This window comes from Epinephelus moara, chromosome 3, assembly GCF_006386435.1.
Source record: "Epinephelus moara isolate mb chromosome 3, YSFRI_EMoa_1.0, whole genome shotgun sequence".
Taxonomy (NCBI): Eukaryota; Metazoa; Chordata; class Actinopteri; order Perciformes; family Serranidae; genus Epinephelus; species Epinephelus moara.
The window spans coordinates 6,244,773-6,260,332 of NC_065508.1; the positions used below are offsets into that span (position 1 = coordinate 6,244,773).

General features: G+C 40.5%; 1 protein-coding gene across 1 annotated transcript in view; it reads right to left on the reverse strand.

Moving 5' to 3' along the window:
• Positions 1 to 15,560, reverse strand: part of jade2 (jade family PHD finger 2) — a 257,234-nt gene that overhangs the window by 118,725 nt on the left and 122,949 nt on the right. Inside the window, exons 5-6 of the mRNA XM_050039044.1 lie at positions 8,424 to 8,581; positions 1,889 to 2,100 (exon numbers count right to left, since the gene is read on the reverse strand). Of these exons, the coding sequence (XP_049895001.1) occupies positions 1,889 to 2,100; positions 8,424 to 8,581 (370 nt within the window). The remainder of the gene's footprint in view (positions 1 to 1,888; positions 2,101 to 8,423; positions 8,582 to 15,560) is intronic.

Here is a 15,560-nt window from a genome sequence, read left to right on the forward strand (position 1 = left end):
GTGATGTAAACACGGGTGAGCAAAGCTCATGCTTTCGCTGGTCTCGCGCAGGCGCGCACACGTGAGCGCGGAGCACAGAGAAGCAGTCAGAGCTACAGGCTACAATGAGGCTAAAAACAGAGTTCAAGTGACGTTTTTCAAAACAACTTTTTATGTCGCGGCTGCAGCACACTTGGATCACTACGGATGAGCAGTATGGAGATACTTTGTGGTTTCACTTTTGTGTTCTTGGACGTTAGTCTGGGGCGCCGTCAGCCATTAGGTGTGCTAGCTGCTCCCCCCGCCAATTTTCGCAAGGGATGTGAGGACTCTAAAACTTCACCAGAGCCTTCCTCGGCATGAGGGTGAGTAGATAATGGCTGAATTTTCATTTTTGGGTGCACTTTCCCTTTAAAAAAGCATTTTCCCCATAGGCCACCATTGTAAAACAATTGTCTGTAAAACTGTTTACAGGACACCTCAGACTGCAAACAAGGTCACTTATGAATCTTTCAATTGGGAATTTTTGAGCCATGGAGGATTTATATTTGTAAAACTTTCCTGGAGCAGAAAAACGTGATTTGAAAATCTGTGACATCATCATAATGTCTATGAGACAAGCGGGAACTCAGGGGCAGGGCAAACGGGAATAACTCAACGGCACGTATTCAGTGGGCCGTATTCCGTAGAAGTAAACCTGTAAGCTAGAAATCTTTTTTGGCATATGTGCCAGGCGAGCAACTCCCTTGTTATGAATAGGCGCCATCTTGGCATCCGGTATCTACTTATCAAAATCTAAAATTAGTTGTTGTTTTGAGATACCTGTGATCCATCCCAACATAAAGTTCATTGTTCTTTTTATGTCCTCCTCCATAATAGACAATCAGACAATCCAAGGTCTTTACGATCATGATGTGGTTATGTCAGCCAATTCAGGTTGGTATACAGCCAAGCTAATCTAACTAGGTTAAGCTAGCTTGTAGGCTTCATCACTTATTCAAGTCCGTGATTTTAAATTGCCCTCTCTCCAGGTGTTGGTCTGAGGCAGAAAAATGTTGAGAGCCTGATAATCTAAAGTCTGAAAACCCAAACTATTGACTGTCAAAAAGTCGAGAGACACAGAAAGCACAGATGGTGCAACTAAGGACAACACAACCTATACTGAAAAACCAAATGGCATCGACATATGGTTTTCATGTGGCTGTTTTCTTGCTACTATGGTCTTACGAAAACTGCCACAAGAGAAGTCAGTCTCTGTCAGTCAAACTTTGCGTATTCTTGCCCTGCTGTTACTGAGTAGTTGGCTTGGAGGCGAATGTTCCCCCTTAAATTTTTCATGTGAGTGCATGTAAGAGATAAAAGATTTCCACATGTTGGCATTGGGATGATCCTGTTTTCCCTCCATTTCTAAATTTTTCCATTTTGAGGTGAGATACCAACATCAGATTTGATCTGCAGTTGGAGGCAACAATTTCCATCCAGTGTCATAACAGCAGGTAAACAGAGGCAGCCTGATGACACCGAAGGTGTGTTAATGCCAACGGGGCCGACAGAAAAATTAACACTGTGTCACTGTGTAACAAACACAACAGCAGCCTGCTCAGGCCTCAGGTTGTCACATACAGCATTTGTGAAATTGCTACTGTACGTGCACTTTCATTCAGTTGATAAATGAAGTCTGAGGGAGAAAAATTTATGTGAGGCAGCTCTGAGGAAAACAAAACCTTGTCTTTGAACAACCTTGATTTTGTATTAATGCTTTCAGCATTTAGTAGTTTTCCCCCAGAGTCACTTTCTTATTCTGTGAAAAAAAGGTTTTTATGAAGCCGAGAGGATAACTGATACTTAAAAAAACATGTACAAACACACACATGCTTAAACAGAGTCAGTTAATCCCTTAATTCCTGACCTGATGAACGCAGACGTTGCACTTGTCACAGAAGACCATCTCATTGCCGTCCTCTCCCTCTGGCGAGCGGCAGACGTCACAGACCACGTCCTCATCGTACTCAATGCCCAGGCCTTCCTCTGTCTCGATGGCCTGCCGCATCTTCTCATCACACACGCTCTCTAGCTCGACCAGGACGCACTCCATCGTCAGCTCGTCTAGCTCTGGTAACGCTGGTGGCGAGAGGACAGAAAATCAAACTTGATTAGGTTTCGTTCATCCTCAACTAAGAACACCTAAACCAATCATTCAGCTGTGGTAGAACAGGAAAGACTGGGATGACGGGTGGTTATAGGAGTGTATTTTAATGCACATCTTCTCCATTGTTGAAGAAAAAAATCAGAAAGTGTTGAAAGCAGATGGGAGGGATGAATATCTGAGAAAATGCTGAGCCTGTACAGAGCAATTAAAACTAAGAGTGCAGTAACAGGGTCAACACTCTGAGGTTTCTTTTAGTTCTTGTTATCAAGAAGGATAACAGTAATGGGAAGCTGCTCATAGGAAGCTCAAAATGAGCGAGCCAATTTACCAAATTCCAGTTATTTTTGGCCAAAACACGTTGTCTCACACTTTAATTGGAAATGCTCACAGCTTTCCTTCACATGTGCACCTCGCACAGGTCACTTTCTGTTTTCCTTGGGCCTGATTTGGATGAAATGTGCTGAAAATTAGCTGCAGGATGTGGGAGTATACAGAGCTGCAGTTGACTCTTTGCTAACCGGAGAAAAAGCAGAGAGACGCTACATGTGCTCCGTCACTACAAGCCCATTTGCTATCAAAGCCAAAAACAACAAGATTTGTCTTTAAGCCCTTCTTGCCGACAGCTCAGTTCAGTGTGCCAATATGTGTCGGCATTAGCATTAGTATTCCTGCTCCATTTGCATCTCAAAGTAATGCCTTGCTCTAAGGCTGCTTAATAGTTGATGAAAACTGATTTAACTGGCAAATGCAAGCTTTCTTCTTCATAAAAAATAAAGTATTTGAGGTACCAGGAAAGTAAACAGTCTGGTTTCCAGGACAGTGGCAAACAGATGTGGAATATTATTATCTCATTACATGCAATGAAATTACAATAATTATACAAAATGGGGTAACAGCAAGGCATTACATCTAGTGTGAAAAAGTACCATTTTTTTCTGAAATAAAGATGATTATTTGGATAACTTTTGAAAAGCAGAGAGAAGAACATTTTAGATAATGTTACTTGGAGACTGTAATATGCCACAAATCCTAATTATAGACTGTAAGTGAAGACCATGCCAGCACAAATCAAGTTACAATCTGCAGAGTCGAGTGAATCTTTTCGAAGCCACTATGTCTGAATTTTGTATTTAAGCAGTTAAGAGTAAGGCAATCATTTTAAGATTCAGTATTTACATTGTTCTGTCACACTGCGTCTCGTTGCCTCGCCCGAATGCTCCAGGAGTCAATAAAGAAACTTCTGCTGTCCTGGAGTCTGTAGTTGAGGATTATTTATTGATTTATTTGAAGGATCAGCGCTCAGCTGGGGGTTTGTTGTTTTTTAAAGTGAAGCTGAGCCCCGTGTCTCTATCTATTATTTATGTTGCTCGATCCCTTCCCATCAAAAAATGAAATATAATTTTAAAAGAAAACAACTTTATTTACTGGTTCTCGAGCATCTTGTTGCCAGCAGGGTTGATTTCCAACCTGAGCTGCAGCTTCACATAAAGAAGAAGAGCTTAGACACAAATCCAAACAAAACACTGTTATACTTCGAAATGATGCAACATAAAATTTAATATGAAAGTGAACACCTGCTGCTGATATTGAAAACAGGTCAACTTTATTTTTCAAATGGAGTTCTTGATTTTGGCAACAAAAAAAAAAAGCCAAACAAGCTTTGGCATGAATGAAGAAGTGAGAGGAAGGCAGTGTGTGAGTGTAAATGTGGATTTAGAAGCTGCTTTTGAAGCAGCAGAGAAAAGGGGAGTAGAGTTAGATATTAACCTGCTGTGACATTTACATCATGAACTGAACAAACACACAGGAGGGAGGGAAGCAACACCACCAATCACACATATTTGTGTGTGTGCTTTCAGTGTATTTGCTTTATATTTATCTTCTGTGTATGTTTCTGTTTGTACATGTGACCGCTGTGCTCACATGCAGATGCACATTTGTCATCATGTGTATGTGGTCATGACCGCCCTTATCTTAAAGCAACACAGCATCCAGCAGCCCTTTTTTAATACATGTTTAAGTCGGCACATCATCCCAGTGCAGCAGAGATTTGCATCTCCATATAATACGGCTACCCGCTTAAAAGTGTGTTCTTAACTGACGACATGCTTGTGTTTGTGAACCAGCAGAGAAGATTTTCTGTCCACCCTGCTGGTGTTATTGTGGTCAACAACTTTCTTGTACTGTTGTGGGAGTTTTTTCATTTGCCTCAGAACTGCACGAATGTATGCTGGATGCCTATCTCCTCCAGCTTGCTTGCAATGTCTCAGAAGATCTTTTCATTTCTTGCTCTATCAGCCAAGGCACCCTGCATGGCCTTCTTGCTCCAAACAGCAAGCACAGCTTGCATGGTTCCACGTTTCCATTCTCTTTCCTCTTTGCTTTTTTTGAAACATGCACCTCTCTGTGCACCGAGCTCATGTGTACTTGCACGCAAGACCAGCAAAAGCACGTGAACATACATGAACGCGGTGCCCATCTCTCACGGTCTCGCGCAAGCACGCACACGTGAGCGCAGTGCACAGAGAGGCAGTTAGAGCTGCAGGCTACAATGAGGCTAAAAACAGAGTTCAAATTACGTTTTTCCAAACAACTTTTTATGTCGGGGCTTCAGGACACTTGGATCACTACGGATGAGCAGTATGGAGATATTTTGTGGTTTCAATTATGTGTTTTTGGATGTTTAAATCTGGGGCGCCGTCTGCCATTAGGTGGAGTTGTGTTGCTACCCACTCTCCCCTTGGATCTCCGCAAGTGTTGTGAGGACTCTAAAACTTCCCCTGAGCCTCCCTCGGCATATGGGTGAGTAGATAATGGGTGAATTTTCATTTTTGGGTGCACTATCCCTTTAATATTTATGAAACTGAATTCAAGACATTTAAAGACTTTTTTAGGGCTTGCATACGCCGTGGGGCCAGATGCATAAAACCCTGTGTAGATTCACGACTAAAACTGTGTGTACGCACAAAAGCAGAAACATGCACACACATTTTTTTCATGAGATTTATAAAGCCTTGCGTACATCTGATTCTGTTTTATGAATCTAGATCATTGTGGCACTGGGTGCATGGGCACAGGCCTCATTTTCACACCCACAGGTCACCATAAACAGATGTAGAAACGCCCTTAAACATCGGTTTGCATGTCGACACTTGTGCCCCTCCACCATTCATTAGATATGTCAATGAGAACCATGGTAAAGAAAGTGCAATATCACTGAATGTGTTGCATGTGCGAGCTTCTCCAATGGTGCCAGAGCAGCTGTCATACGCACGGCTGTGGGTATTTGAAGCATATGTACCACCAGTTAATCACATTTCTGCAAACCATCGTCATCATGGTAAAATCTCAATAATCACTGTTATTAAACGTCAGAAGGATGATCAATGATTTATTCATAGCACTCATGTGGAAACTTACTTTACAAAATGCTTCACAGGATAAAATTAAACAATCACTGACAGGGAGATGAATGTAAACAAAAAGAATGATGAAATTCATCACTCATAAATAATTTAAAATGAGTTCATAAATGCGCCTTTGACTGACATTTAATAGAACGCCGTGCAGCCTGCAAAATAATAACACAATCAGTGAAATTGGCAGACAACCCAAAAACTATGCTACCTGTCTGTCAACTTATGTTTAATCTCATCCTAATTATCTCATCCACAGCTATCTCAGTTAAAACTGTGTGTACGCCTTGTCTGAGGAATTCCTACGGTGCACACATTCTTCCTTTGTAAATACCAGTTTAGGTGTGGGAAAAGGAGTACAAATGGGTTTTGTGCTAAATCACCACTGAATGATGACAAAGGCCACCTGACGTCAACACAACCCACTTGGAGGCAGCTGGGCGTACTTTGGCCAAAATGGGCATTTAAACTGGTAATGAAAACACAATTCAGTGCGGTCTGTGGTGCCAATGGAAAAGCCATACAACATGCACACACACACAAAAGACAGACACATAGACTGAATTTCTTTCTTTATGTTTCAGTATGTTGTACTGCTTTTATTCTACACACTGTCCCTGCATCCTGTGCCTTCATGTACTTCTCTAATCTATTTAACTTACTTTCCTGAATGCATTATAATGCCATGAATCCTGATATTCAATATCGAGTGTTTTCTCTATTACAACTGACAGCCTGCATGTTTCCCAGTGTTTTGTGCTGCTGCGATGGCCTAGTTTTCTGCAAAAAAATCAAGTTTCCTCTCTACTGAATAATCTGAAAATCAAATTAACTCCATCTCTAAATCCAACTGAAACAAGTGGTAAAATAAGCTGAATTACAGCATGTCCAGTCTCATCACTCTCCAACTACACATTCTGAATACACACACACTCATACACAAGTGTACAGTAAGTGGAGGACTGAGATAGAAAATGCTGAATCATCCCATCATGAGTTGAGAGCCGTACAGCCTCGCCCTGCAGAACCAATCAACCGTCTGTTTGTTTGGTCTAGCATTGGAGGTTATGAGACACAACCCGCTTCTGATCCAGCAAGAGCTTGTGTGTGTGTGGGTGTGTGTCTATGTGTGTGTGTGTGTGTTTGATTTAAGGAGAATGTGTCCCAGAAATAAAGGCCTGAAACCCCAGCGGGGATTTATAAACACAATTACGACGCTTTATCTGAAAAGGGCCGATCAGATATCGAATAAAATGGTGGAGATGGGAGAGATGCTCGGGGTCAGCAGTTGTCACCATGGCAAAATGAAGGAGGGAGCACGGCAGAGGAGAGAGAGAGTGACAGTAACCTAAGAAGAAGAGGAACAGAGAAGACAGAGGAGACAGATGACGATAAGGGAGGAGAGGAAGGAATAACCAGAGCGAAGATAGAAAGAAAGAAAAGAAGATGTACTGAAAAGCATCTACAGGTTTCAGAGACCAAATTTTAAGACATTTTAAAACTTTTTACACTGTAAATTTGAGGTGAATTTTTAATATTCTTCAGAAAAACAGCTGAAAAAGTTTATCTATATTTAATAAATGTTATGGGCAGGTGTGGAAAAGGGTAAAAAACAGACATAACACTAAAATAACTTCTTGTAAAATAATACATACTCCTATTTAGCTAAAAACCAGCATTTGCCACACTCATTCCTCTGTGAACCTCTGACGCACTGACTGTAATGGTGAAGGAGGACACTTGATTTGCCTTGAAGTACAGTATAAATCAACTAAACAGTGCTGAAACATTGATTCAGGTGATCCATTGGACAACTGACAGAAAATTATCCTGCAAAAAAATGTAATAATCAAATGAAAAAATGAAAACATTGCTGGTTCCAGCTGCTAAAGTGTGAAGATTGCTGCTTTTCTCTGTTCCACACTGTTATAAATAGAATATATTTGGATTTTGAACTGTTGAAAGGGGGAAAAAAAGCAGTTTCAAGCAGAATGCTGGAAACTGTGATCGGAATTCTCACGTTTTGGACTTTTTAAAGACATTTAAGGGACTCGTTCATTGTAGCGGCCAAAGCCGTTTCAAACAACTGGTGTTCATCCGTAGCCATCTTGCAATGTTTACTGACTGATTCCGGACTTCGTCGTTGCAGCGCTGTCGTCATCTGTTTATCTCGCCTCTGGCCCGCCTATATCAGATACACCGATGTGATTGGTGCAGCTCGGCTCCAACGGCATGGGTAATGAGCATCATTACTGATTGCCAGAGTGACTCGCTGAGCAAATTCAAATTGTGCTCTCGCGAGAACTCTGGATTTCCAGGGAACGCATCTGTGGGTTAGATAGTTTACGCAAAATACTAAGATCTTAGCAAAAATGCATGTGTTTAGGAAGTAAGGAGCATTCCACTGGATAGATTAGACTTTATTATACTGCACAGTTTGTGCAGGAGTGTGTAAATGGATGTTTTGATATAGCTTTGTTGTTGTAAAAAGTGATCCCCTTTATTCAATTCATGATTCTTTATTTTTGGATTCTTCGTTCACCGTAGAGGCATGCGAGAAAAACAAACATTTCGTAAAGAATTAACCCTAACACAGGGTGAGTCACTGATATGCAAATGGTCATTTTGGGGGTGAAGTATTCCTTTAAGCCCATGTAGCTCTGGCAAATAAAGTTAACGGGAAGTAAAATCATATCACTAGGCTAATTCACAGAAGGCATCATACAGCAAGAGACCAAGTAAAAACTAAATAATTTTCACAACACTATCATTATATTTCAGCACTTACAACCATGTTAGATGCTTCTTTTTTCCACTCAGAGTCAAAGTGTTTCCTGGCTATCACTATCAAATAAAGCAGCGAGTCAGTTTGCACTCACCCATCTGTCTGAACTCGTGGTTGACCAGCTCCAGCCATGCAACGTCCAGGTCATCCAGGTCATAGCAGCTGTAGCGTTGGGACGGAGGAGGCTGGGTGCTGCTCTCCATCTCCGGCCTGTTGTTGGAAAGACTGCCTGTTGACTCAGTCGGCAGCAACCTGGAACAAACGCAAAGATACACGCAGAGACTTTATCACAACAGCTAAACTTTTTTAAACACCTTAAAAAAACTGGCACCAAACATAAATGTCTTACACAATGACTGACAACAGAAAGTAAATAAGACACATTATAAACGTGTTGATGGGTATTAATTCCAGCTGTTGATTGACATATTAATTGAGCGATAAGACACAACATGGAGTGCTGTGGTTGTTGGCACCACTGAGCTGCTGTCTGTCAGCACACTGTTAACACTTGTCCCACAACCTCAAGTATGTTATTGCTTTAATGCCACATTTACATTAACACAACACTGACAGCTGCATCAAACAGAAAAGTCAAAAGAGAAGTTTTGGATTTTAATAGTTTTATTTCTTCTGTCCTTTGAGAGATACGGGACAAACCCTTGGATGTAGGCCTGGGCGATACATGGAGAAAATCAAGTATCACAATATCTTGAATATCATATATATATATACTGTATATAACCTGAATATCATTTTTGCGACTATATTGTAGGGTTGACTATCGTTGCTTTCACAAAATATTAACACAATCAGATTTTTGATAATCATAAGTAATGTGGATATAATGACTAAGTGGGTAAAGACAAATAATAGAACAGCCTGAACAGTCTAAGTTCAGAAAATTACATCACTTTACTGTGATGCAGCCTAAAAGGCGACACTTTTGATAAAACAATATCAAAAAATCTACAACGATATCTAGTCTCATATCACGATATTGACAAATTATCAATTTACTGCCCAGCACAGCCTAGAGGTTTTTTGTTTGTTTGTTTTTCCATGATGGATGAAATCCTTCAAGCTGTATTTCTGAAAGGGAAGACTGACTGGAATAGTTTAATATGAGGAAACTGCCTCGACAAAGAGGAAAAATCAGGATGTGGTGTACATACATTATGTTTAGAATAATATAGGGGGTGGACATATAATACAAGTGTCATACAGCTGAAACATGTATAACATCCCAGGTGACATTGGGTAAGAGTTGACAAACACCCTGGACAGGTCACCAGACTGTCACAGGGCTGAAACAGGGCTACTGAATGCAAATTCAACCCACATTGAACCCCTTAATATTAGAACACTGTCATATGTTAAACTCTGGCTGTCCCACAGAATTACACTGGACTATTACCAAAATAAAAGTACAGTTTAATCAAAGAAGAAGAAATTAACACCTTAATTGGCTGCATGCTGTTGGATGGTGCGCTGGGAACCCTGAAGACTGTATCAATAATGGACGTAGCTAGCATGACATTACCCAGTGGTTTGTTATGTGGATGAGAGGTGGAAACTGTGGAGGAGTGAGGGGCGGATCTGACTCATAGACTGTCGCGACACCTCACAGACAGCCTGTGAATCAAAGTGGCCCCGCCCTTAAATATGCAGAACTTTGGGCTTAAATAAAATGTAAAGAGTGAGATATACAAAATTAACCCCCTGTACAGTTGTCATTAATGTTGAAATAAGCTATAGAGACCAAAACAATTTAACATTTAACTTAATTATTGACAATATAAATATATCAAGGCTATAACATGACAACGATGACTTTTCATTTTCTTGAATGGTTGTGGGCAGCGTTTTGTTGTAGGGATTTGGTTTCTGCTTTAATTCTTCAAAAACTCCCAAAAACTATTACTGGTACCGTTATGAACCAAGCTTATAACAGTTAGTGGATTAATCTATGAGGTGATCAACAAAAATATAAATGACCAACTATTTGATGATTGATTAATTTAAAAGTCTAGTGTGTGGGATTTAGAGGCATCTAGCAGTGACCACGAATGGCCTAATCTTGAGCCAGTGTTTGGTTTGTCTGTTCTGGGCTACTGTAGCCAATCGATATGTATCAATAAATCAATATTTTTGACATTAATCGATTCAAATGATCACTCTTGTCTGTGCTCTAACATGCATGCCCCCCTCCCCTCGACTTTTGTGTATGTTTGTCATTTCTAAATGCTGTACATATACATTCTGTGGCAAACAACAGAATCCTGCAGTTCTCATGACAACGGGAATTATCGGGAAGCCCTTCTCATGTCTGGGGCTCTCCCTTACAGTCATGTCCTGACCTCATGGTCCAGAATGACTGAATCAGAGTCTGACGGATGCCAAAAGACTACAGAAAAAAAGGAGGGAAAAAGGCAATCGAAACAATGACAAATCAAGAGGTTGTAGGCCGCAGTGACAGGAAGCTCCTCCAGGCAGTGTCTGGTCCCAAGAGCCTCAGGCCTGAATGTCTCTCTGTCAACAACAGCAGGAAATGGGGTCAGGAACTCTGCTCGACCCACTGGGAACCAATAAAGACTCAAACACGCTCATACACACATTTTGTACACACACACCCACACACACACAGGCCAGCATAAAACATCTGGATATTCAAAGAGCTAATAGACACATATAAAGATGCACAAAATATGGCATCTACGCACTAAATGCGCACATGGCATCGGGCAGAGAGACGCCACACCCGAGTAATCAGACAAGACTTGACACACTGTACTGTGCACACACACTCACACATCATTTCTCCACAACAGCCCTGTGTTTTGCATAGTAACACACACACACACACACACACACACACACACCCCCCAATGATTCACACGCTCGCCTGGCAGAGCCGTGACCTTTGTGTGAAAAGGTGAAGTGTGTCAGTGATCAAAACAACAAAACAAAACAACCTTTAGCTCTATGTTTAGCTTCCCGTCTTCAACGGCCTCATTATCATACCGCTCGGTTATTATCATCACCCTCCGTCACTGCCGTTGCCCTCACATCAAGCAGCACTGTGATGATCATCATCATCATCCTCATCATTATCATTATCCTCCCCATTACCATCACCACTACAGCCGTCATCATCACAACAGCTGCCACAATTTAATTCAGTAATCTTCACTAGAATGACATTTCATGTGTTGACAGCGCAGTTACGATATGAAACGAAAATAAGAAAACCAATCAAATAAATAATTTTAACCGTCGCGCAAATGCCGATTTGGACTGTCTCTGAAATTGAATCAGTGTAGGAGTTATTATATTACACTATCAAACATGTAAATTGGAGTAATTATACATTATTACACAATAAAACATCTAACTGTCTAAATCAAACAGAAAAATTAATTCTTAATCCCAAATGTACTTATTTCCACTTTATTGTTGTATCCTTTTCTAATCCTTCCTCATTCATCTCCTCACCACATCCTCCTTTCTAGTCATTCACTCATCCTTTTACTTTTATCATCTTTTGCTTTCTTTATTTTGTCGCTTCTGTTTCCTCATTTCCCATCTATTCCACTTTCACTTCTACCTCCGAATTCTTCTTTCTCAGATATTTGTCTGATAGTGAAAGCATGCAAATCTCTCTGTGGACATGCAGAACTTTGCCCTGCATATGTACAAACATGTAGTATGTGAACTTCTTTTCTGGACAAAGCTTTCTGTGGCTTTTTTGTGCATGTGCAGATGCCCTGACTACCTTCCAAATCAATCGATGTCACCACCCCAGTAATGGGTGCATTTTCCCTGCTGATACCGCATCCATTAATCTAATAAAAAGCACAGACCTGATCTGTTTTTGTCTGCCAATTCAGACCACCAGAGCGGGATCAATGAAGGCAAATGTGAAATCATTAATAAATCCAAAATTTTATCTTTCTGTAAGGACAAAAAAGCAGAAATTAAATCCTGTCTTGGCCTTGTATCAGGCCGATATCTGATACTGGACAAACAGGCCTGACCAGTCCACTGGCAGGGGAGTGAGGGAAGCAAAGAGGGAGACAAAGACACACACATACACAGGGAGAATAGGTGTCATGCTGGAGACACTGGGCTGCTTGTTTCTGTAACGCTGAAAGCAACTTCAGTGTGTTATTGCATCGGAGGGTGGTATTATTGCATTATCAAAGGATAGGGCTATATAGTTTGTTATTATCAACACATCTCATGAAAAGACCAAAACCAATAGCGTGTTCTCTCAAATATTTTCCAACTGTCAACAGCCCCGAGCCCATTAGTTCTTACTGAAGTCATAAATCTTTAAAAACAGGACAAAAATATAAACTTTCATTGTTTTCAAAAGAGATAAACAACTAGGCACTAAAGCTTGAAGGAAACATTACTCAAGCAAGAATAAAGAGCTGTCCACGCCAAGAACAATAACTACAACATAAAGATATGAGCATCCTGTGTTGCAGCTTATGTCCTGTAAATTTGGATGGATTTTGATTTGCTGTCAGTGTTTCTATCACTCATTAAATCGCCCTTAGGCGCCGTCTACACATGAACAGATGTGTTTTCAAACAGATGAAATTCTGTCCACGCGACCTTTGTTTATAAAAATATTTCCATCCAAACCAGAACACAACAATGACTCCATATTCTTGCCAGCTTTAGCTTTCTTCCACAGACTCCCCTGTGTTAAGCCTACCTTTTTCAAAACACTGACTGGAGAGTCCCATTTAATGTAGGGATGAAGGAGCTCGCTCAAAGATATGACTAATGCTTAGGACATGCAAAAGTTTTTCTTCCACTCCTTATCATAACCATCTCACTCTTGAAATTGCCACACCATCCGCTGATTCAACCGCGTCTGAGCCAAAACCGTCTTTTCTGGCTGACTTTAAACTGCAGCAACTGGAGTGGAGCAAAAAGACTGGGGGCAGCAGACGCCTTCATCCATTAAGTGGTACAGCAACACCAAGTTTAAGTTTAAAGTAATCTTTAAACCAAGTAGACTTGCACCAATTACAATTTTTGGGGCCGATACCGATTTCGGATTTGCAGAGTATTTGGATGGCCGATTCCGATTTCATTTTTTTCAAACCACTTTACAGCACACAAGATATTGCAGTATTTTCTATCTGTCCTTTATTAGAACATTTTAACCAAGATACAACCAGCTTTTCAATAATCATCTCAAACAAACAAACAAACAAAAACAGTGACACACATTTTCCTTTTTGCCCAAATATAACTTCAGGTACAGTATTAAAATAAATAAGTAAAAAAGGCATACATAAATAAAAACATTGATAAATAAAATAATAATGCTTGTTGTATAGCATTTGTGGATAATTTCTTGAATAGACAAAAAAGTAAAAATATCTCCTGTGGAAAATTCACACAGGTCATAAGGATGCGCCCGCCAGTAAGCGCACGGACACGCGCATCTTCGGCACGCGGACACACGCCTCGTCAGATTCAAGCGGCACAGTGCAGCAGTGAGAGCTCCGCAGTTCAGTTTAACACGGACAATTAACAACTTTCTCCTTCACTCTTTTGATGCGTGTGCGTGAATGATTAAGGTGAGAAGCAGCCCAGGTTTCACTTCCTCACATCACCCTAGCTGTGAGTTGCACATGTGCGTGTGTGTGCGCTGCTGATGTTACACGATGTCAATCATGTGGTGTGGCGGGAATTTGACCGGTGTTTTAAATCGGCATATTTTAGACTGAGCGGCCGGTCGCAGGTCATGGCCAGTCACGTGAAAACCGGCCGGATTCTGAGCAATGCCGATAAATCGGTGCAAGTCTAAAACCGAGCATTACCAAAACATAAACCAACCTGTAAGTTCATCTGTTGCAAAATTTTCAGGTGCAAGCTCATTATACAAAGCAACGAATGAGAGGACATCATGTCATTGTTTCCCAAATGGTCTGTTTTACATTTCCACACAGATAGCAACCTGAGTTTTGAAAAATCTGCCCCATAGAAGGCATTTTAAAAAAAAATCGCTGTTTTAGTGACCTAATACTCAGTTTGCTTGGAGACGTAAGGCTTAAACGTAGACGAAAATGTCAGTTTACAAAAAAGTATCTGTACCCATGGAGACAGGGCCTGACAGTGATCCCCATACCATCTGTTGTTGTAGTTGTGATGTGCACTCTGCCATCCACTTGAGGTAGAATGATTTTTAAATTGTATATTTATAGTTACTGTTAAATGTATCATTCTCGGTGTGCATAGTCCTTAAACAGTGCACTTGTTCGGAACTATGAAACCAGAATAATACACGTTCGCTGCTCTGATGAGTATCAACAACAGCAGCAACAATGAAATAAAAAGTGTGGCTCACCTTTGTGTTTTTAATAGCTTTTGAGAGGTCTATGGCTCGGAGAGATAAAGTATATGAGGTTTGATATGCACACATTATTTGTTTGATGGATCCATTCATGGCTGGCTTTGGTCTTTTGATGGAGGCTGTTGATACTAAGAAAAATACAGAGTAAAACCAGGCAGAAACTGATTTCCGAGTCCATAATGTGATAACCAGTCAGTAGTATAACACACTGAGATGTTATCAGCAGAGTGCTGTTGGAGTTTATGATATTCTTAGCTTTGTTTATTCTAATATGGGCTTTATTACATTAGCTTTTATGACTCTTATTGGCGTTTGTTTGCCTTCTGGCTGTGACTGGCAGTGTTGATTTGCTCGAGCAACATGGGGATGTAAAAAAAGAACAAAGTGAAAATGAGAAAAGAAGATGAGACAAAAAGAGAGATGACAGGGGAGAAACACGACCATCATTTAGAGTAAAGATACCTTTACCAAAACTGAAAGTCGACATAAATTCAGAAGAAGAATGAAACTGTACATGAAGTCATACAACAGGGGTTAAAGCCTACGTCAGCTTGTGAAATCAGGCCCTTTCTGTCTGACTGATATCAGTTCAAACTAGGGATGCACCAGTTGTGAAATTCCTGGCCAGTGCCAATGTTTAAAATAACTACTTGGCTGATAGCCGATACCAATACTTAGGGCTGTACCCAAATATTCGGATATTCGAATATTCGTTTCTATGGGTAGGTATTCGTTATGAAAATTTGGTATTCGATATTCGTTTTTTTATTTACTTTTTTTTTTTTTTTTTTTCTCTCAATTTATTTTTTTAACATATTTTTTTGGTGCTAAATGTAGTCTTTTTGTTGTTGG